This window comes from Sapajus apella, unplaced genomic scaffold, assembly GCF_009761245.1.
Source record: "Sapajus apella isolate SASKATOON/1434 unplaced genomic scaffold, GSC_monkey_1.0 scaffold36, whole genome shotgun sequence".
Classification (NCBI taxonomy): domain Eukaryota; kingdom Metazoa; phylum Chordata; class Mammalia; order Primates; family Cebidae; genus Sapajus; species Sapajus apella.
In genome coordinates this window covers 24,288,411-24,311,340 of record NW_022436976.1, presented here as the reverse complement: position 1 = coordinate 24,311,340, position 22,930 = coordinate 24,288,411, and the positions used below count along the sequence as shown (strand labels likewise).

At 39.3% G+C, this 22,930-nt stretch overlaps 1 protein-coding gene and 1 pseudogene across 1 annotated transcript in view; one reads left to right on the top strand and one right to left on the bottom strand.

Annotated features, from left to right (window-relative positions):
* The window catches only part of TM2D1 (TM2 domain containing 1), a 49,795-nt gene that overhangs the window by 3,088 nt on the left and 23,777 nt on the right, over positions 1–22,930 (bottom strand). Inside the window, exons 4-5 of the mRNA XM_032296830.1 lie at positions 17,603–17,694; positions 10,776–10,849 (exon numbers count right to left, since the gene is read on the bottom strand). Coding sequence (XP_032152721.1) covers positions 10,776–10,849; positions 17,603–17,694 — 166 coding nt within the window. The remainder of the gene's footprint in view (positions 1–10,775; positions 10,850–17,602; positions 17,695–22,930) is intronic.
* LOC116564131 lies at positions 19,291–19,744 on the top strand (annotated as a pseudogene).

Sequence of the window (22,930 nt, the reverse complement as noted above, 5' to 3'; positions counted from 1 at the left end):
AAATTATTCATTTTACAAAAGATATTTCACAAAACTTTGAGTTTACTTTTCTCAGTTGTTAATAAAGTATTTCAGAAGCAAAACCTAAGCAGGTAATTTAGTGACTCATGTAGCTGAAAAGAATACTGGGATAGCTCAAAGGATCAAAAGAAAAGCTGCAGGGGCCGGGCGCGGTGGCTCAAGCCTGTAATCCCAGCACTTTGGGAGGCCGAGGCGGGTGGATCACGAGGTCAAGAGATCGAGACCATCCTGGTCAACATGGTGAAACCCCGTCTCTACTAAAAATACAAAAAATAAGCTGGGCATGGTGGTGTGTGCCTGTAATCCCAGCTACTCAGGAGGCTGAGGCAGGAGAATTGCCTGAACCCAGGAGGCGGAGGTTGCGGTGAGCCGAGATCGCGCCATTGCACTCCAGCCTGGGTAACAAGAGCGAAACCCCGTCTCAAAAAAAAAAAAAAAAAAAAGAAAAGCTGCAGGAACCAAGGACTGAATTCTGTGCTCCCTGGGCCCTTTGCTTCCCTGCCTCTTTGCTTAGCTCTGCTTGTCTTCATTCTGCAGAGCGGCACTCTCAACTAATTGCCAACAGCTCGAGAGTCACATATTCCCAGCTCAGCAGCTCCTAATAGAAAAAAAGTAAAATTTTCTTCCCCAATGTTTATATACCAATTCCAGGGAAAGACTTTTATCGATCTGCTTGGTTTTTATGCCTACGGTGGACAAACTACTATATCCAAAGGAACAGATTTAATATGATTAGCCAGGCCAGACTGCCTGTGAGAGATGAGGTAGTATCATTGGCAGTTCTGCCAGAAAGAACCACGTGGAATGGAAAAGGAAGAGGTAGAAAAGACAACACACGTTCACCACAACCATCTTGTCTACTTAATCACATATGTGACAATCTAGTTAACATAATCTCTATAAATTATCCTCTAAGGTCGCAGTCTTCAAACTATAGCCTTAAAGGTGGACAAAAATTTACCAAGGTGTATGTAGGCCCAGAAGGGAAATTAGTCTTGAGATATGAATTCCCCAAATACTCTTTGTAAAACAAATCTACCTGGTACCATGCTACAGTGGAAGCATCCCGTCAGTCTCCCTTCCCACTGCCCCTCCCTGTCATTTCACCCACTTATTAACAGTAAAGCATACCTACCATCCAGGATACCCTGAGTCTTATGATGACATATTTCCCTGAGGTGTGAAAGCTTCTGAAGTGCCAAAGAGATAACTCAAAATACTGGATTTAGGGAAATCTCTTTTACTCACATCTGTTCCAAAAATGCATTTCCAGTAACATTTTACATCTTTTTGCTTAAAAATAATTTGCTGAATTTGCAACATGTTTATGCTGTTTTGATCAACTGTATATCATTATTATGACAACTCAGTCAAAAAAAATCATGGAAAAATGTTAAATATTTTAATTTTAATGAATAAGATCATTAGTAGGAAGTTTTCTTTCTTTCTTTTATTTATTTATTTTTGAGATAGGGTCTCACCCAGGCTGGGGTGCAGTGGCATGATCTTGGCTCACTACAACCTCTACCTCCTGGGCTCTAGTGATCCTCCCACTTCAGCCTCCTAAATACCTGGGACCACAGGCGTGAGCCATTACACCTGGCTAATTTTGTTTTTGTATTTTTTTTTGTAGAGATAGGTTTTCACTATGTTGAACAGGCTGGTCTCATACTCCTAGTACTAGGATGATGGTTAAGACCATCAAGTGATCTTCCTGCCTCGGCCTCCCAAAGTGCTGGGATTACAGGTGTGAGCCAATGGGCCCAGCCTAGTAGGAAGTTTTTAAACATAAAAATATATTACAAAAAATAACAAAAACAAAACAAACAAATATATATATATGTATGTGTGTGTGTGTGTGTGTGTGTGTGTTTGTATAACATTAGGATAAAAATCTGTAGAAGAGGAATAAAAATAAAAATTCAAGAAAGAAGTAATTTAAAAATTATAATGGTTAGTGAAGAGTTCATGCATGTCTTTTTAAAGTGGGTGATATTTAAAATCCTATGATATTTATATTCTGTTGGATACATTTCAAAATTGATGTAACACTTTTATTTAAATATGTAAATATTTGCAAACTAGAAGTTACATCCTTTGCAACTATTTAAACTTATGATAGAAAACTTAAATGTAAATTTAAAGATATGTGGAGGGTATGGACTTTGTTTTTGAAATTGAAGGACACTGCTATAAAGCACTCTTCATTTTAAAAATGAATTTGATCTTAAAACTATTCAACAAATATTTAATTCCTATGATATTCCAGGTTCTATGCTAGACATTTTATACCAACAGTGAATCAAATACCATCTCTGCCAACAGGGAACTTACTCTAATGAACTACACGTTAATATTCAAATAATGCTTACAAAGCATATATGTGCCATAGATCATGTCATGTGCTGTTATGCATACTTACTTTCTAAAGATTAAACTGATTTGGCTTGACACTTATGAATTTACATAAAAATTAACTGTAATCCCAGCACTTTGGGAGGCCAAGGCAAGAAGATGGCTTGAAGTCAGAAGTTTGAGACCAGTGTGTGCAAAAAAGCAAGACTTTGCCTCTACAAAAAAAAATGAAAACAAAAAATTAGCTAGGTGTCATGGCATATACCTGTAGTCGCAGCTACTCGAGAGGCTGAGGTAGGAGGAGTGCTTGAGCCCAGGAGTTCAAGGCTACAGTAAACTATGATCACACCACTGTGTTTCAGCCTGGATGGCAGAAGACAACCCTATTTAAATAACCAAATTAAGTCAGTAAGGTAAAGTACTAGACTGAAAGGAAAACTTGGAAGAGAAAGCTGTCTCTTTCTATAACCAGCTGTAGGATCAAATTTAATCCTTCCTGGATCACAATTTTTCTTATTGATTATAATGAAGAATACAATAAGCTAATCTGTACAGTATTTTTAAAGTTTTTTTTTTTTTTTTTTTTGTTAAGAGGGGGTTTCGCTCTTGTTACCCAGGCTGGGGTGCAATGGCGCGATCTCGGCTCACCGCAACCTCCGCCTCCTGGGTTCAGGCAATTCTCCTGCCTCAGCCTCCTGAGCAGCTGGGATTACAGGCACGCACCACCATGCCCAGCTAATTTTTTGTATTTTTAGTAGAGACGGGGTTTCACCATGTTGACCAGGATGGTCTCGATCTCTTGACCTCGTGATCCACCCGCCTCAGCCTCCCAAAGTGCTGGGATTACAGGCTTGAGCCACCGCGCCCGGCCATATTTTTAAAGTTTTAATGTATTCCATGACTCCAAGATTTATATACAAACACCTTAGCTTAAGACACTACAAAGGATCATCAACACACTTTTCTACGAACTATCTGATCGAAGAAACTGTTTTATTTACTTTAAAAAAATATACATCAGCCAGCTGGGCACAGTGGCTGACACCTGTAATCTCAGCACTTTGGTAGGACGAGTCACCTGAGGTTGGGAGTTCAAGACCAGCCTGACCAACATGGAGAAACCCATCTCTACTAAAAATGCAAGCCATGGTGACACATGCCTGTAATGCCAGCTACTCAGGAGGCTGAGGCAGGTGAATCCCTTGAACCCGGGAGGTGGAGGTTGCGGTGAGCCAAGATCGCGCCACTGCACTCCAGCCTGGGCAACAAGAGTGAAACTCCGTCTCAAAAAAAAAAAAAAAAAGAAAAAGAAAGAAAGAAAACTATCAGCTATAAAGATTTCCACTATTTAGATCCATATTCCTTTGCCAAATTAAAAAAAAAAAAAAAAACAACCTAAGGCAGGGTGCAGTCGCTTATGCCTGTAACCCTGGCACTTTGGGAGGCCAAGGCGGGAAGATCTCCTGAGGCCAGGAGTTTGAGACCAGCCTGGTTAACATGGCAAAACTCACTCTCTAAAAAAATTAAAAATAAAAAAATTAGTTGGGCATGGTGGTGCACGCCCGTAATCCCAACTACTACGAGGGAGGCTAAGGCATGAGAATTGCTTGAACCCAGGAGGCAGAGGTTGCAGTGAGCTGAGACTGCACCACTACACTCCAGCCTGGGTAACAGAGTGAGGCTCTATCTCAAAAAAATAAATAATAAAACCTATTTTAAGCACCCACATACACATATATAACAAATGTAATAAATGTGCCAATTCTAACATCTTACATTATGAATATATTATTGTATTGTTAATTATAAAATTATGCATCTTTTAAAATATCCCATACTGGATGGGATGTTGAGGCAGGAGGATTGTTTGGGCCCAGAAGTTTGAGGCTGCAATGAGCTACGATCACGCACTGCACTCCAGCCTGGGAACAGAACAAGACCCTGTCCATAAAAAAATAAAAGTAACATATCCCAACACTGGGAAATTTTTTACTCAGAAAATATATCCATGTCCATTTGTTCACTGACAAGAAACAGTGAAACCTAAAATTATGAGTTTATTTTTCTGCTAAGAAATATCCCGAAGCTGGCTGGGCACAGTGTCTCATGTCTGTAATCCCAGCACTTAGGGAGGCTGAGGCAGGAGAATAGCTTGAGCCCAGGAAGCGGAGGTTGTGGTGAGCCGAGATTGTGACACTGCACTCCAGACTAGGTGACAGAGCAAGACTCCATCTCAAAAAAAAAAAAAGTCCTCTGTTTGTATATTTTGTTGTCTACATCTAGCAAACTATCAAGTATATCACCTTTTCCAGCACTGGTAGTGGATTTATGGCAATTATGCTTTTAGTTCTTTTGATCAAAAAGGCATAGGCTACGTCTTTGATCAAACAAACTGGCTCACACAGATGTGACTCCATAGCCTTGGCTTTATTTTGGTCTAAACTGAAAAGCTTAGGCTTTTAAAAATGTTTGTAAAATGCAAAGATTTAAACAAGATAAAAATCAAGAAAACTGTTTATTAGGCCTACAGTCCCCAAGGAAATATTTTATTATGATTATTTTTTTGAGACAGAGTCTCACTCTGTTGCTCAGGCTAGAGTGCAGTACTACAATCACGGTTCACTCTACAGCCTTGATCTCTCAGGCTCAAGTGATCCTCCAACTTCAGCCTCCCGAGTAGCTGGAACTGCAGGTATACACCACCACACCTGGCAAATTTTTTTAAAAAATTTTTGTAGAGAAGGAGTCTCACTGTGTTGCCCAGGCTGGACTTGAACTTCTGGGCTCCAGTGATCCCTCCACCTAGGCCTCCCAAAGTGTTGAGATTATAGGCACTCAGTTGGAAATATTTTGTTTCTGAAAATAGGTGGAATCTATTATCAAAATATTCTTGGAAAAGATCACAGGTTCCTTTAGGGCAAGGACCCCATGTTATTATACCTAAGTTGGTGCTCACTAAACCCATTTCCAATGATGGCCTAAAACCTATTATTAATACATATAGTTTATCACATCAGCTTTCATTTTTATTCATTAACTCTCAAATGAAACTATGAAATTCAGGAATTTAGTCCTACTATGGTTTGACTGTTTATGTCCCTACAGAATTCCTATGTTGAAGTCTAACCCCAAATGTGTTGGTATTAAGAGGTAACGCCTTTGGAAAGTTATTAAGTCATTAGAGCTCCACCATCCATTAATGGGATTAATGACTTTATGCCTTACACCATGTGGGCACATATAGAAGGCACCATTTATGAAGCAGAGAGCCCTTACCAGACACTGGCACACTGATATTGGACTTTCCAGCCTCCAGAACTATAAGAAATAATTTTCCATTGTTTGGAAATAATCCAGTCTAGGCCAGGCATGGTGGCTAATGCCTGTAATCCCAAGAGTTTGGGGGGGGCTGAGGTGGGCTGATCATCTGAGGTTAGGAGTTCAAGACCAGCCTGGCCAACAAGGTAAAACTCCTTCTCTACTAAAAATACAAAAATTAGCCAGGTATGATGGTAGGCGCCTGTAATCCCAGCTACTCGGGAGGCTGAGACATGAGAATTGCTTGAAGCCGAGAGATAGAGATTGCAGTGAGTGGAGATTGTGCCACTGCACTCCAGCCTGGGCAATAGAATGAGACTCAGTCTAAAAAAACCATAGAACAACAACAACAACACAAAGAAATAATCCATCTAGCCGGGCGCGGTGGCTCAAGCCTGTAATCCCAGCACTTTGGGAGGCTGAGGCGGGTGGATCACGAGGTCAAGAGATCGAGACCATCCTGGTCAACATGGTGAAACCCCGTCTCTACCAAAAAAAAAAAAAAAAAAAAATACAAAAAATTAGCTGGGCATGGTGGTGTGTGCCTGTAATCCCAGCTACTCGGGAGGCTGAGGCAGGAGAATTGCCTGAACCCAGGAGGCGGAGGTTGCGGTGAGCCGAGATCACGCCATTGCACTCCAGCCTGGGTAACATGAGTGAAACTCCGTCTCAAAAAAAAAAATCCATCTAAAGTATTTTGTTATAGCCCCAAATGGACTAAAACAGGTCCTACAGGAAAACAATCACTTTTTTTAAAAAACTACCATTTTCAGCATCTCATCCTGCTTATACCTGGCACAAAGCCACACTTTGTATAAGGCATACTGCATTGAGTTCCAAATCAGCAAAAATTTTTGAGGGCATACTCTGTTTAACATGCTACTGGTACTACAGGAGATTAATAAAGGTCATTTTTCTTCAAAAATGTATGTGCGAAAAGTCAAATCCATTGTTTAAAACTTAAAAACTAATACAAAGCAGCATATAACCCAGTGTTAAGAGTGGCATATAATAAATATCAAACTCATGAAACATACTTTACAAATCTGTTAAATATATTTATAAAATCCATAAATGCCTCAGACTTTATGCTGCTTTTTCAAATTTCTGCTGCTTGTATGGTTATTAGTCCTTTAAGGAATTCCACTCTATAATATTAATAGGAAAAAAAATAAAAGCAATTTCTTCCGTGATGAACAGAATTTTTTAAAAAATTGTGACAAAGAAAGAACTCAGCATACTTCCAATAACTTTCTATATTGTAACACTTATATCCATTTCCTCCACATATTCTCATCTTTCTGATTCGTGGCTGTTTGGCTCCACTTAACATAAGAGATTTTCTTTTTGTTTTGCAGAATATACATCAGTGTTTTCAGTATAATTAAAAATGCCCAGGCCAGGCGTGGTGGCTCACACCTATAATCCCAGCACTTTGGGAGGCCGAGGCGGGTGGATCACCTGAGGTCAGGAGTTTGAGACCAGCCTGACCAACATGGTGAAACCCCATCTTTACTAAAAATACAAATTAACTGGGTGTAGTGGTGCCCGCCTGTAATCCCAGCTATTTGGGGGGGTGAGGTAGGAGAATCGCTTGAACCTAGGAGGCAGAGGTTGCAGTGAGCGAAGATCGCACCATTGCACCCCAGCTTGGGCGACAAGAGTGAAACTCCATCTCAAAAAAAAAGCCTAGATTGCGTGAATGAGGAAAGAGATTTAAATGTAATCAAAACATTCTCATTTTTCTGATAAGAAACTTGTATTGTCTAATCTATCCTTCATGATGTATATAAAAATATAAAGCGGCCGGGCGCAGTGCCTCACACCTATACCCAGCACTCTAAGAGGCTAAGGCAGGCAGATCACCTGAGGTTGCGAGTTCAAGACCAGCCTGACCAACATGGAGAAACCCCATCTCTACTAAAAATCCAAAATTAACCGGGTGTGGTGGCGTGGTGGGGCACATGCCTGTAATCCTAGCTACTTGAGGCAGAAAAATAACTTGAACCCAGGAGGCAGAGATTGCGGTAAGTCAAGACTGTGCCATTACACTTCAACCTGGGCAACAAGAGCGAAACTATCTCAAAAAAATAAATAAATAAATAAATGGCACAAAAGAATGAGTGTTTTAGCCAGGCGCGGTGGCTCACGCCTATAATCCCAGCACTTTGGGAGGCCGAGGCGGGTGGATCACGAGGTCAAGAGATCGAGACCGTCCTGGTCAACACGGTGAAACCCCGTCTCTACCAAAAATACAAAAATTAGCTGGGCATGGTGGTGCATGCCTGTAGTCCCAGCTACTCGGGAGGCTGAGGCAGGAGAATTGCTTGAACCCAGGAGGCGGAGGTTGCGGTGAGCCGAGATCGCGCCATTGCACTCCAGCCTGGGTAACAAGAGCGAAACTCCGTCTCAAAAAAAAAAAAAAAAAAAAGAATGAGTGTTTTAAAATTTTCAAAAATACCTTATGAACAACTATATATAGAGTAAAAAACAGAGTAGTTACATACAATAGTTACCCACAGCTGAAAGATGGTATGCTATACATGTATCACTGATTTCTATTTTCTTGACTGTATTCTATGTATTATTTCATACCATGCATCATCGTTTATATTATTTGTATATCTTTAGGAACAAAAATAGAAACTTTCCAAGTTTAATAACAAATAGACAAACTCATAAAAGTATTTTAAGGAAATATAGCAACATGTAAAACTTAACTTTAGTAATATGTGCATTATACTTTGTGATGTTTCTGTTCAAAGACAAACTATAACTAGACTCTTAGATTTTTGTTAAAAACATTGTGAAACAAAGTACAGTTTGTTTTTATGGGTCTTGAATCCATGCCAGATACGTTTACGGGATCACAGTCCAACAGAAACACATTGCTACTCACTGGGAATTAATATTTAATGGCCAAAAAAAAAAAAAAAGAAAGAAAAATAATCAGTCATGGAGAGAATGGGGAAGAAAAGAAAAATAAACAAAAAGATGAGTCAGGGCCAGGCACGGTGGCTCATGCATGTAATCCCAACACTTTGGGAGGCGGAGATGAGAGGGTCATTTGAGCCCAGGAATTCTCTAAAACTGATGTTGTCAACATCAAACATTAAATATGTTAAATTGCATGAAAACTAAGGCTACACATCTTATCTGGCTATGTTTGAAATGAATTTATTATAATCTCACTCAATTTGAAAGGAGTCTAAACTGATCATGCCTCTTAAAATGTCTTATTTAGGGAAATTTACTGCAAATATTCACGCACTCTCATTCTACACCTCAATAATTTCTTAATGTGACAGACTCCTAATCCCAGAAGATCTTTAAGTTAAATAACTAGAGGCCAGGTGCCGTAGCTCACACCTATAATAACAGCACTTTGGAATCTGACGTGGGCAGACTGCTGAGCTCAGGAGACCAGACTGGGTAACATGGCAAAACCTTGTCTCTTCAGAACATACAAAAATTAGCCGGGTATGGTGGTGCACACCTGTAGTCCCAGCTACTTGGGAGGCTGAAGTGGGAGGATCGCTTATGCCCAGGAAGCAGAGGTTGCCAGTGATCTGAGATCACACCACTGCACTCCAGCCTGTGAAACAGAGTGAGACCCTATCTCAAAAAAAAAAAAAAAAGTAACTGTTTATTGTAAATGTTCATGTATAAATGAACCAGAAAATAGCTCTACAATTTGATATAACTAAAGCTACATGCAATAATATCACCAAAGAAAGAACCTAGCATGAAAATATTAACTAAATGGTTAGGTTTCAAAGACACTTTGAATTCTGGATATCTTAACTCAAAGAATCCCAATAATATATTAAATTCCTTGGATCCTCACTGAAAGTGAGAAACTCATTTCTAAGCATATGTGCACAAGTACCTTAGCCTCTTCATGCCTGCTTGCCTGTCCCACAGTCAGAGAAGGCAGGATATTTGGTTAGGCATATGTTTACGAGTACAGATAGGAAAATTCCAACTTTAAAACCAAATATTTTCCTTGTTTAATTCTGGTATCTTATTGGTCCATATGCTGCCTCCTCCTCACAGTATGGTATCCAAATCTCCTAGATTGTGACTTTCTTTTAAAGCATAATGATAACATCAAGCAGACAGAATTGAAGAGTGGAAATACTATATGAGAAAGCAGAGCAAAACAGATGATGCTCTAAATGCACACTGACACACTTGCTGAAGACATTAGGTGCTCCATAAATGCTTGCTGAAATGCTGTTTGTCAACATTTGTTGTGAAAAATTCATCTCTTTCTCTAATTTAAGAATCCTCGTAAGTTAACCACAATCAGTTCTACATAATTTAATGGAAAACATCTGGTGGCACTTTTAAATGTTTAAGGATAGAATTTCACACACTATGCCTGCCCCCATACCCACTGCAGCAGGAGAAAATGAGGCTAAGGAGAAAAGCAAGATGAGTATCAGGAGAGCCCTAAATATGTATATCATTTGTTTATCCATATCTATATTCTCAGATTTTCTAAAGAATGCCCCATCCTTTCTTTTTTTTTTTTTTCATTTTAGCTTAAGCTAGCTGGATTTTAGTTTCTGTATTTGCAAACAAATACTAGTATAGAGTGCCTGTCCAGTGCAAAAGAAAATCTTGTCTCTGCCTCCACAATGTCCATATGTATAACAGAATCGTACCAATGTCCTTTTATGGTAATTGACAAGGTGACCACGATAATGAGGAAAAGAAACAGGTTTGAAAAATAACCACAATCCCTCTTAGAGACAATATAAATTAAAAAGATTTTGAGAAGTTATTCAGTAAAGAAACTTCTTTAACTCAGTTGAACTCACATTTATAAATCATATTTGAGCATGGAATCTTTTTAAATGAACTTCTTATGTCTTTGGGAACTACTAACTGGTAGAGCACAGTTTGAGAAATGCTAGTTGGAAGCATGACCAGGATTCCTTAGATCTAGCATACGAAGAAAAATGGAAACAACCATTCCTATCTGCTTCCTCATATACTAAAAATGTTAAATATAACAGGAGATCACAGAACTCAATTTTGAATGTAAAAGTAACATTCTAGATTGAGAAACTTACCTGCATTGAAATAAGAATGAAATCAATCAGGCTCCCAATTCCACAAAACCCAACAGTGCAAAACTTTAACAAACCTAGAAAAGAAGGTAAAGTCATTTATACTCTGGAAAGTCTTCTAAATATTAACAAACTGTTCCATTTTCCAATAAACTATTATATATATCACAAGCTTTTTATATCAAGAACATAAAAGTTACAATTTAAAAAATCAAATCTTCACTTGAAAATGAGAAAAGTTTAAAGGAACCCTCTACATAGAAATGCCAAAAAATAATATATTAATTCTCTTAACAAATAAATATTAGTAACTGAAAAAAAAACCTCAATATAATCTAACAAAATTTCTAAGAGAAAAGGCCTAAGGAAGTAATCTTTAAATCTCAACACACCAGAATTACAAAACATCTTTTAGTCCTAAAATCCTTAATTACTTATTTAGACTTCATACGTTATATGACCCAAAATTTACTATACATTTGGAAAGTTCAAATATATAAATTGTCGTGCCAAAAAAAAATCAGGAAAAAACACTGATCTTGTTGTAAAATTGCAAAATTTTATTACCAATCCAATTATCTTTAATTCATCCTATATATTTATTTTTCCTACATATCTCCTGTTTATTAACTCTATAATCAAAATCAACAATTCTGTGCTGAGCATTATATACAGCTTTGTCTTTGGTCCCAACCCAAGAGCTAAGATGCTAACATAGATCATAACAGAGTATCTAATATAGGACATCTACAACAATATAACTCAAAAACATGATTGTAAGAGGCAGATTGGGGGTGGGCTGGGGGTGGGATGATTAATCTCTTATGAATTTAAACTTGAATTTCTTACAACACATCTCCTATGAGATATAAAAATGGTATAAGACAAGACTCTTGGTGAAAATTTAGTTCCATATATCAACTACAAATAGATGCCAGCTAAAAAGCCTAAGAGAGGATGAGATCGCCTCCCACAATCTGGGAATACACAAATAAGACTGAGCTATGTAGGGACCTTAGATGATTTTTCCCCCCACATATAGAAGAATAATGTTGTAAGTACAGAAATAATATATGGCAGTAAGTTAATAACTATTAAAATACAGAGATAATTAAAAATTTTGCTTTTAGTTTCCTCAAAACATTTATTACTTACCTAACATTTTATCTTTGATTACTATCTATCACACAGAAGCCCCATTAGGGCCAGGCCTTTTATCTGCTTTCTTCACTCCTGTGTCCTTAGTGCCAACAACATTGCCTGGCATATAGTAAATGCTCAATATTTACTAAATAAATTGATAAATCTTCTCATATTTCTGTTTCCCAAACACTTCCATCATTTCATCCATTACCCCTTAGTTTTTCTCATTAGCTGCACAGTACTATAGCAGCCCAAGGAAAACTGTCTGCTGACATTTTATCCACTCATGTCTCATGCCTATAATCCCAGCACTTTGGGAGGCCGAGGTGGGTGGATCACCTGAGGTCAGGCGTCCGAGACCAGCCTGGCCAACCTGGCGAAACCCTGTTTCTACTAAAACTACAAAAATTAGCTGGGGATGATGGTGGGTGCCTGTAACCCAGTTACTCGGGAGGGTGAGGCAGCAGAATCACTTGAATCCAAGAGGTGGAGGTTACAGTAAGCTGAGATTGCACCACTGCACTCCAGCCTGGGTGACAAACGGAGGCTTTGTCTCAAAAAAAAAAAAAAACAGAGAAGAGAGACAGAACATTAAGTATGATCCCTCCAGAGTTCTATTTTTAACTGCTAGTCCATGAAGATAGGTAATCACATCAGGGCCTTTGCTTTTTTTGTGCCATTTTCCAAGGATATTCTTCCTTTAGGCCACTTCTTCAGAGAAGTCTTCTCTAACCTGCTTGTCTGAAGCAGCATGTCACCCCATTCCCGCCCCATAACCCATTATGCCTGGCTAGTTTTTAAATTTTTTTTAAATTTAACAGGGTCTCACTATGTTGCCCAGGCTGGTCTTGAACTCCTGGGACCAAGTGATCCTCCTGCCTTGGCCTCCCACACCTGACCTAAATTTCTTTTTTCTTGTTATTTTTTTTCTCAGACCTCTCAGGGATGAGTGAAGTTTTTGATTATAATAACTGCAGTAGGAGAAATAGTGACAACAAAAGTAGTAGATGGGCTAACATTTCTTAAATGTATCTTATCTCATTTAATTCTTATTGCCATTCCTATCTTTGTTCATAAAGTATTTTTATATTTGAAAACTTAAAACAAGTTTAAGGAGGCATTATTGGAAACCTCATGACTAAAATCATCTTTTGCCTTAAATTTGTAGAAATAGATGGACCATAGACTAGGTAACATTATACATGTGGAGTAAGATACGCTATAAGTCACTGTAATGATTAAACCTTCAAGTTTTTTTTAACAGTCAACTGGTAAGTCTAAATGTGCTACTCCAGGATTTTCTTTCTTTTCTTTCCTTCCTTATTTTCCTCTTTCTTTTTCTTTCTCCTTCTTTCTTCCTTCCCTTCCTTCTTTCCTTTGCAGGGGTCTCACTGTTTCCAAGGGTCTCACTGTGTTGCCTAGGTTGGTCTTGAACTTCTAGCCTCAAGTGATCCTCCTGCCTCCCAAAATGTTGAAATTATAGGTGTGAGTCACCAAGCCTAGCCTCTTTAAAACAGCTTCATTGTGCTACAAATGACATACATTAAAATGACATACAATGACATACATTGTATTTAAAATGTACAATTTGATAAATTTGACACTTGTATAAAACCTGTGATACAATCACTATAAGAAAAAAAGACCATTTCTGTCACCCCCAAAAGTTTCCTAATGTCCCTTTGTAATTTGTTTCTTGTCTCTCCTTGCCCCTGTCTTTCCCCAGCAAGCACTTATCTGCTTTCTGTCACTATACATTAGTTTGTCAGTTCCCTAAACTTTTAAATATCATCACTGATCTGTTCTCTAGTTTCCTTAAACGTATTACTTCAGGAGTAGTAGTATTTACTAGAGTTCCAAACACAGATATTATTCCCTTATCTAATCTTTTATCTTAGCAGAAACCTCTCATGTTCATTTTTGTGAAGCATCCTTAAGAAGGGGTTCTGTAGCATAATATCTAGATTTCCTTGAATTTATCATCTTACTCTGTTATGGGTGTTATTACATTACTTTGCCAATAAACATACTTCTATATCATTGTTTTAAATGGCTGCATAGTATTCTGTTGTGTTACACATTGTCTCTTAATTTTTTGAGGCAGTTCCTCCCTATTGAACATTTAGCTTGTTTCTAGTTTTTTTGATATTTATACGACAAATATTTATCACCGTATTACTGTCTGTCAAGTTCCGTTCAGGATACCAACTTGCACACAGATAAGGCCTCTGCCGTTAAGAATGTACATTCCAGGCCAAGAGCGGTGGCTCACACCTGTAATCCCAACACTTTAGGAGGCCAAGGCAGGTGGATTACCTGAGGCTGGGAGTTTGAGACCAGCTTGACCAACATGGAGAAAACCTGTATCTACTAAAAATATAAAATTAGCCAGGTATGGTGGTGCATGCCTGTAATCCCAGCTATTCAGGAGGCTGAGGCAGGAGAATCACTTGAACCTGGGAGGCAGAGGTTGCAGTGGCCCAAGATCACACCACTGTGCTCCAGCCTGGGCAACAAGAGCAAAACTCCGCCTCAAAAAAAAAAAAAAAAAATCCAAAGGAAGATAGATAGTGAATAAATGAACAAACCCCTGAGGCTAACAGATTTATAATTAGCACTATGAAGAAAAAAAAGCTATATATAACTAGAACTACTGCTTTTCATAACTATGAAGAAAGATTAAATAAGATTAGTTTTAAAACAGGATTTTTTTTCTTTTTTCTTAACGGGATCTCACTATGTTACTATGTTGTCTCTGCTGGCCTTGAACTCCTGGCCTCACGCAATCCCCCCACCTCAGCCTCTTGAGCAGCTGAGTCTATGGGCATACATCCCTGCACCACGCAAAAAATGAAATTTTAGATTTTGTCTATAACTACTTTCATTCCAGTCAACACTGTATTATGTAGTTAAGAATTTATTTTTAAGGCAGCGATCATTTAAAACAAAAAGGCCTAAATTCCTTAACCTTGGATTCTTAATAAAAATTAAACTGTATTTAAAATATTTAAAAATTTTAAATTGGCCAGGCACTATGGCTCATCCCTGTAATCCCAGCACTTTGGGAGGCTGAGGTGGGAGGACAGCTTGGGCCCAGGAGTTCAAGACCAGCCTGTGTAACACGGCGAAATCTCATCTCTACAAAAAATACAAAAAATAAGCCAGGCATAGTGGTGCATGCCTGCAGTCCCAGCTACTTGGGGCAGGACTGAGGACGGAGCATACCTTGAGCCCAGGAGGTCAAGGTTGCAGTAAGCCATGATCATACCACTTCACTGCAGCCTGGGCAACAGAGTGAGACCCTGTCACAAAAGAAAAAAAGAAAAAAGAAAAGAAAAGTGATTACTTCTGATACCTAAAAGGGTAACTTCTGATATCTAAGGGGACCCAATTCCATAGCAAGATACTCAAAGCATTTTATATTCATAGACTACATCTCTAGGCAATGTCACCTCCTGCATCGTTCTTCCTATACTATTGGCGAAATTATCCCCCAATCTCTCAATGCACACCTATGCTCTTTCATACCCTTTACACATGCTGTTCTCTGCAATGCCTTAAACCTCTGTAATCTCTTCATCCTTCAAAACCTGGCTCAAAGGTCACCACATCTAAGAACTTCTTTCAGTCAACTGCATCAGTCCCTTTTCTAAACTCTGACAGCACTGTGTTATGGTTCTGTTATGGTGCTGCATCATAAATTGGCCTACTCATATATTTATTTTATTTTTAACCAATATACACTATGACCGTCATTATTTCCCTGTCACTTAGTTATTTAAATGTTGAATATATGTTTAATTAAATAAACAAGTATATAGAGTACTTTAGAACATTTACTTATGAACTTATAACACTGAGTTTTAGTACAGCCGTCAGAAATACACCTACCACCAACCCCACAGTAAACACTTCTCTTTGATCTTTTGTGGGTAGCAACATGGAAGAAATAAGGTTAGCTTTGCTAGCTAGAAGGCAGAGCATACAAAAACTTTAAATTTGCTCAGTGAAGGGCTAAAATAGAAGCAGAGTAGTACAGTAAATAAAACATGATCTCCGGAGCCAGGAAATTGAGGTCACTAGCTGAGTGTCCTTGGGTAAATCTCTTAATCTTGTGACAATTTTCTTATCTATAAAACAAGATGATAACAACAAATATGTCACAGAATAAAGAAAAGACTCTAGACTCAGTAAATCCCTTAACCTCTCTGGTGACAGTTTCCCTACCTGTTAAAGAGGATTTAAAGAGGATGATAAACTCAGAGGATTGTAAGGCTCCAATAAGGGCAGGCATGTGAAAGTACTGTTTAAACAAAAGCTATGGTAAAATGTAAATAGTTTTTATAAGCATTAGTAACTATGGTAAATGTGATTACAGAAGGAAGATATAGAGAGGGAGGCTAAGGGTGACAGAAGTCAGGCTCCCACCCCAGCTCAAGTTGGAACCAAACTTCCAACCCCAACTTGTTCTGAAAGAAGTGCGTAGTTTCTAATCCCAGGGCAATGGTGAAAGAGATTTGGGTAGAAGGAAATATTTTTTGTAGGGGTAGAGGATATACATTTATTCACAAAATATTTACTAAGCATCCAGTGTGTGGCCAGCACCAGCAGTGACAGTTCCAGCGTACCATCTTAAGTAATTGCCTATACTATCTTGTGTGTGTTTTCATAAAGGCGAAAACATAGGAAAAGTCAGTATTTCTTACCTAAGCTGAACTGCTGGGCTAATTAATAGCTCTACACTCACTGAAGAATGTTGACTACAAGTCCAATTATATCGTACTTATAATATGCAAGGATTTAATCTATAAGAACACATATAATGAACTAGAATGCAGGTTTCATGGCTGGGCGTGGTGGCTCATGCCTGTAGTCCAAGTACTTTGGAGGCCAAGGTGGGCGCATTACCTGAGGTCGGGAGATCAAGACCAGCCTGACCAACATGGTGAAACCCCGTCTTTAAAAAAAAAAAAGAAAGAAAGAAAGAAAAAAGAATGTAGGTTTCATAAGGATTTCTTTTTTTTTTTTTTTCTAAGTACTTCATTTTATTAACTTGTTTAAATCTCACAACCAATCAATGGTATGGCTAATTATACTATCCCCATTTACATTACGATATATATGCATTACAGTGAGGTTAAATAACTTTATCTGAAATCATATAGCTTGTAAATAGCAGGTCCAGAATTGAATCCAAGAATCCTGACTTCAGGCCCTCCTCTTAATCATGGCATTTCTCTAATTCTTGTTCTCTGTAGCAAGTGAAGAAAATGCTTATATGTTTTTAATTTTCCCTTCCCCTTCTCTCAGGTGCTCAGTGTAATTTATATTATGAACATTCAACCTGAATTTATGAATTAATGGATAAATGATTGCTTGAATGCATGGATTGACATGAAAGATTTTGTAGAGGTTTTAGGGCAATCACACATCAAGTGATAGGAAAGCTTCCTCATTGAAAATTACAGTGTCAAAATTTAAATACCTCCATATACATAGTATAGTGTGCACAGTTCTCATACAGCTTTTTAAGACATGTGTATGTATAACAATTATAATCATCAAATGTAATGACACCAACTACAAAATTTCTTTAAAAAAAAGCCCCGGGCAGGGCACGGTGGCTCATGCCTGTAATCCCAGCACTTTGGGAGGCCATGGATTTCTTTTTAATGAAACATACTCACCCAAGGCAGGGTATCCAAGGTAAAATCGATCTGCTCCCAACCATCCAAGAAAAAGAGACAATGCAACTGCCACTTTGTATGAATAGCCATTTCTGCAAAAAATTAAAACCTGAGTGTTATATTCATATATTTCCAATGTGGACATTTTAGAAAACGAAATTATTAACTACTACTTATTTATTAATTGGTTCATTCATTCATTCATTCATTCAATTAATGTTTTTTGGATGCCTACTGTGTGTCAGGAACTATTCTAGGGTACTGAATATATTAATGAATAAAAGCAACAGAGATCCCTATCCCTATGGAGCTTACAGTCTAGTGATAACAAGCAATAAACACAAACATATTTAAAAGGTAAATCATGGCCGGGCGTGGTGGCTCAAGCCTGTAATCCCAGCACTTTGGGAGGCCGAGGCGGGTGGATCACGAGGTCAAGAGATCGAGACCATCCTGGTCAACATGGTGAAACCCCGTCTCTACTAAAAATACAAAAAATTAGCCGGGCATGGTGGCGCGTGCCTGTAATCCCGGCTGCTCAGGAGGCTGAGGCAGGAGAATTGCCTGAACCCAGGAGGCGGAGGTTGCGGTGAGCCGAGATCGCGCCATTGCACTCCAGCCTGGGTAACAGGAGCGAAACTCCGTCTCAAAAAAAAATAAAAAATAAAAAAATAAATAAAAGGTAAATCATATACCATGTTAGAAAGTCATAAATTTTATGAAAAAAAAGAAGAGCAGGCTGTGTAGAATGCCAGGAGCCATTTAAATTGGGTGGTAAGAATAGGCCTCAGTGACAGTTGAGCAGAGACCTGAGGAAAGTGAGTGAGATGCCATGACATGCTTCTGAGGAAAGAGGGTCACAGGCAAAAGAAACAGCTTGGTGCAAAGGTAGCATACCTAAAATGTTTGAGGCCAGTGTAGCAGGAGAGTGGGAGAAAGGAAAGAATATGAGCAGATGAGGTCAGAGGAGTAACAGAGGGTGGAGGAAGCAGATCACATGGTGCTTTGTACATCACTATAAATACTCTTTCACTCTAAGAGAAATGGGAAGCTACTCAAGGATCTTAAGTAAAGGTGTGACATAATCTGATTCAGATTTTTAAAATATCACTCTGGTTGCTGTGCTGAAAAGAAACTGTAGGGATTATTTGTCAACTATTGCCACAATTATGTTGTATAACAAACTACCCCCAAACTCAGTGGCTTACAATAAGGTACTATTCTCACACTTATAGACTACAGATTGTCTGTGGTTCAATGGACCTAGGCTGGTTCAGCTAGGAGATTCTGCTTCAGGCTGAGGTTTGGCTGAGCTTCGATCAGGGCTGTAAATTCAATTCAAGTCAGTTCTACTTAAATTTTCCTAGAGACTAAGCTTAAGATGTAGCAGCTAGTTGAGGCAAGTTATTTTCAGGACATATCATCTAGTACGAAAGGAAAGCTAAGGCTGGGTGTGGTGGCTGATGCCTGTAATCCCAGCACTTTGGGAGGCCAAGGTGGTCAGGACACCTGAAGTCGGGAATTCAAGACCAGCCTGACCAACATGGAGAAATCCGTCTGTACTAAAAAAAAAATACAAAAATTAGCCGGACATGGATGCGCATGCCTGGAATTCCAGCTACTCAGGAGGCTGAGGCAGGAGAATCGCTTGAACCTGGGAGACAGAGGTTGCAGTGAGCCGAGATAGTGCCATTGCACTCCAGCCTGGGCAACAGGAGCAGAACACCAACTCAAAAAAAAAAAAAAAAGAGAGAGAAGAAACAACAGCATAAGCATCGGATCACCATGCCTTTCTTGGACGTGCAGAAAAGGTTTTCAGCCTTAACCAAGATCGGTGGTGGAGAATCCAGAGTGCTGAACAGCCCTACAAGTTTCCTGCTCAATGCTATCCTTTTGAAAAAGAATGGATAAAATGTGCACATGGAATCGGTACTGTCCGGGCAGAGAAAGAGTGTAAGATAGAATATGATGATTTCATAGAGTGTATGTATACTTTGGTATAAAATGATGAAACATACGAATACCATCTGGAAGCAACAAGATAAACTGATAAAGGAAGTGAAATACACCCCTCCACCTCACCACATGGGCAAGGTGAGCCACGGCCCTGGGCAGACACAGCTACTGACATCTGGAGGCTGATCTTCATGTTCTCTGTTCTCCACTGGAAAGGTTGTTTATGGAAAACCTCCCTGTCAAAGTGTGTAAAAATAAAGTATTGCTTCATCCTAAAAAAAAAGGAAAGCTAAATCCCACAAACACATCTGCTTGTTTTGCACCTGCTAACATTATACAGGCCAAATTAAGTCACACAACCACACCCAAAAAACCAATGGAGTGCAAAGTATAGACTGTCCAATTGACAAGGACTGATGACTATTTGCTGAACAAATTCAAACTATCATGAGGAAAAAAAGAGTTTGAAGGCTACTGCAATAATCCAAGTGAGAATTAACAGTGGCTTGACCCAGAGTAGTAACAAAGGAAATAATGAGAAGTGATCAGACTCTGGATATATTCTAAAGTACCGCCAACTGATTTCTTGATGTATTAGATTTAGGGTGTGACAAAAAGGAGTAAAGATAGCACAAAAGATTTTATCCTAAACAACTAGAAGTATGTAGTTAACATTAATTGAGTTTGCGAAGGCTAAGGACAGATGGATCTTGGATATCTGAGCTGAGCTGTCTAACAGACAGCTGGGTTTACAAATCTCAAATTAGGGAGAGAAGCGTAGGCTATAGATAAAAATTAAAGACTTAAAAGCATATAGAAAGTGTTTAAAGTTTGCCTGGCATGGTGGTTCATGCCTGTAAATCCAGCACTTTGGGAGGCCGAGGCAGGAGGATCACTTGAGCCCAGTAGTTCAAGACAAGCCTAGGCAACATAGTGAGACCCCGCCTCTATTTAAAAAATAAAAAAGGAAAATATTTAAAGTTATGAGATTGCCATATGAATATAGATAGAAAAAAAAGAGAGATCCAAAGGCTCACCCAGAGGTACTCCAATATTAAGAGACTAAGGAGAAGAGAAGAAAGCAGAAAGAAGGCTAAGGAGATGTTTCTAACAGTAAAGAAGTGAAACTAGAAGAGTATGGTATCCTGGAAGTCAAGAGAAGACAGGGTATTTAGGAGAAGAGTGATTAACTGTGCCAAATGTGCCTGGTGGGTCATATAGCATGTCTGATAATTTAATTAAAAATTTAAGAAATCACTAGTGATCAGCCGGGCGCGGTGGCTCACGCCTGTAATCCCAGCACTTTCGGAGGCGAGGTGGGTGGATCACGAGGTCAAGAGATGGAGACCATCCTGGTCAATATGGTGAAACACCGTCTCTACTAAAAATACAAAAAATTCAGCTGGGCATGGTGGCATGTGCCTGTAATCCCAGCTACTCAGGAGGCTGAGTCAGGAGAATTGCCAGAACCCAGGAGGCGGGGGTTGCGGTGAGCCGAGATCGCGCCATTGCACTCCAGCCTGGGTAATGAGAGTGAAACTCCGTCTCAAAAAAAAAAAAAAAAAAAAAAGAAATCACTAGTGATCTTAGCCTGAGCAACCGTGGTGATGCAGTCAGTGAGGGCGTAAGACAGTAAAGAGTGAGCTTAAGAAACAATGGGAGAGCTGGGCACAGTAGCATGTTCCTACAGTCTCAGCTACTTGGGAGGCTGAGTGGCGAGAACTGTTTGTGGCTGAGAATTCAAGGTTGCAGTATGCTATGATAGTGTCTGTGAATGGCCACTGCAGTCCAGTTTCCTGGGCAGCATAGCAAGATCCCTGTCTCTAAAAAAAGTTTTTTAATAAAAAATAATAATATATTAAAAATAAAAGTATGAGAGAAAAAGAATTTATTAGGTAACTTTTTGGGTTTGAGATGGCGTCTCACTCTGTTGCCCAGGCTGGAGTACAGTGGCAAGGTCTTGGCTCAAGGCAACCTCCACCTCCCAGGTTCAAGCGATTCTCCTGCCTCAGCCTCCCAAGTGGCTGGGACTGCAGGTGCGCACCACCACACTCTGCTAACTTTTGTATTTTTAATAGAGACAGGGTTTCACTATTTTGGCAAGCTGGTTTCAAACTCTTGGTCTCAGGTGATCCACCCGCCCCGGCCTCCCAAAGAGACAGCCATAACTATCATTTTGAAGTCAAATTTCATCATGTAAGATCTCTGCTTATAATCCTGTTTTGGTTTTGTGATTTTTTTTTTCCTGCATTGCCGTGCATATTTGTAGGGAGTTAGGAAAAGCAGAGAAATAACTTAGAACCCAATGCAAAAACTCATGCTGTAATCTAATGGGCAGTAACAGTGGGAGAAAGAAGTGAACAAATTTGGGAAATATTAACAAAGCAGAAGCAAACAGGCTACATGTGGGGAATGGGGAAAAAGGAGAAGTCAAAAGAAGACTCTAAGCCTGGCCAGCGGCTCATGTGGTAATCCCAGCACTTTGGGAGGCCAAGGCAGGTGGATAACCTGAGGTCAGGAGTTCGAGACCAGCCTGGCCAACATGGTGAAACTCTGTCTCTACTAAAACTACAAAACTTAGCTGGACGTGGTGGCAGGTACCTGTAATCCCAGCTACTCAAGAGGCTGAGGCAGGAGAATCGCTTGAACCCAGGAGGCAGAGATTATAGTGAGTCAAGATCACGTCATTGCACTCCAGCCTGAATGACAGAGTGAGACTCCATCTCAAAAAAATATAAAAAATAGGCCAGGCACGGTGGCTCACGCTTGTAATCCTAGAACTTTGGGAGGCCGAGGTGGGTGGATCACCTGAGGTCAGGAGTTCAAGACCAGCCTGGCCATCATGGTGAAACCCCATCTTAAAAAAAAAAAGGAAATAAAATTGAATTGAATATCAATATATTACCATCTTTACATATGTTATGTATATAAGATCTAACACTGAATTTGTGTTTGTTTTTTTTTTTTCTTGAGACGAAGTTTTGCTCTGTCATCCAGGCTGGAGTACAGTGGTCCCATCTCGGCCCACTGCAGCCTCCACCTCTCGGGTTGAAGCAATTCTCCTGCCTCAGCCTCCTGAGTAGCTGGGGCTCCAGGCATGCGCCACCACGCCCAGCTAATTTTTGTATTTGTAGTAGAGATGGGGTTTTCATGTTGGCCAGGCTGGTCTTGAATGCCTTACCTTGTGATCCGCCTGCCTTGGTCTCCCAAAGTGTTGGGATTACAGGCATGAGCCCCCGACTGAATTTGTTATCTTTTTCTTCAAATCCTTTCCTCCATCTCATTGAATGGCACCAGTTCTACCAAGTTTCTTAAACAGAAACTTTGGATTCATTTTTTTTTTTTTTTTTAATTTTTCTCTCTTTTTTTTTT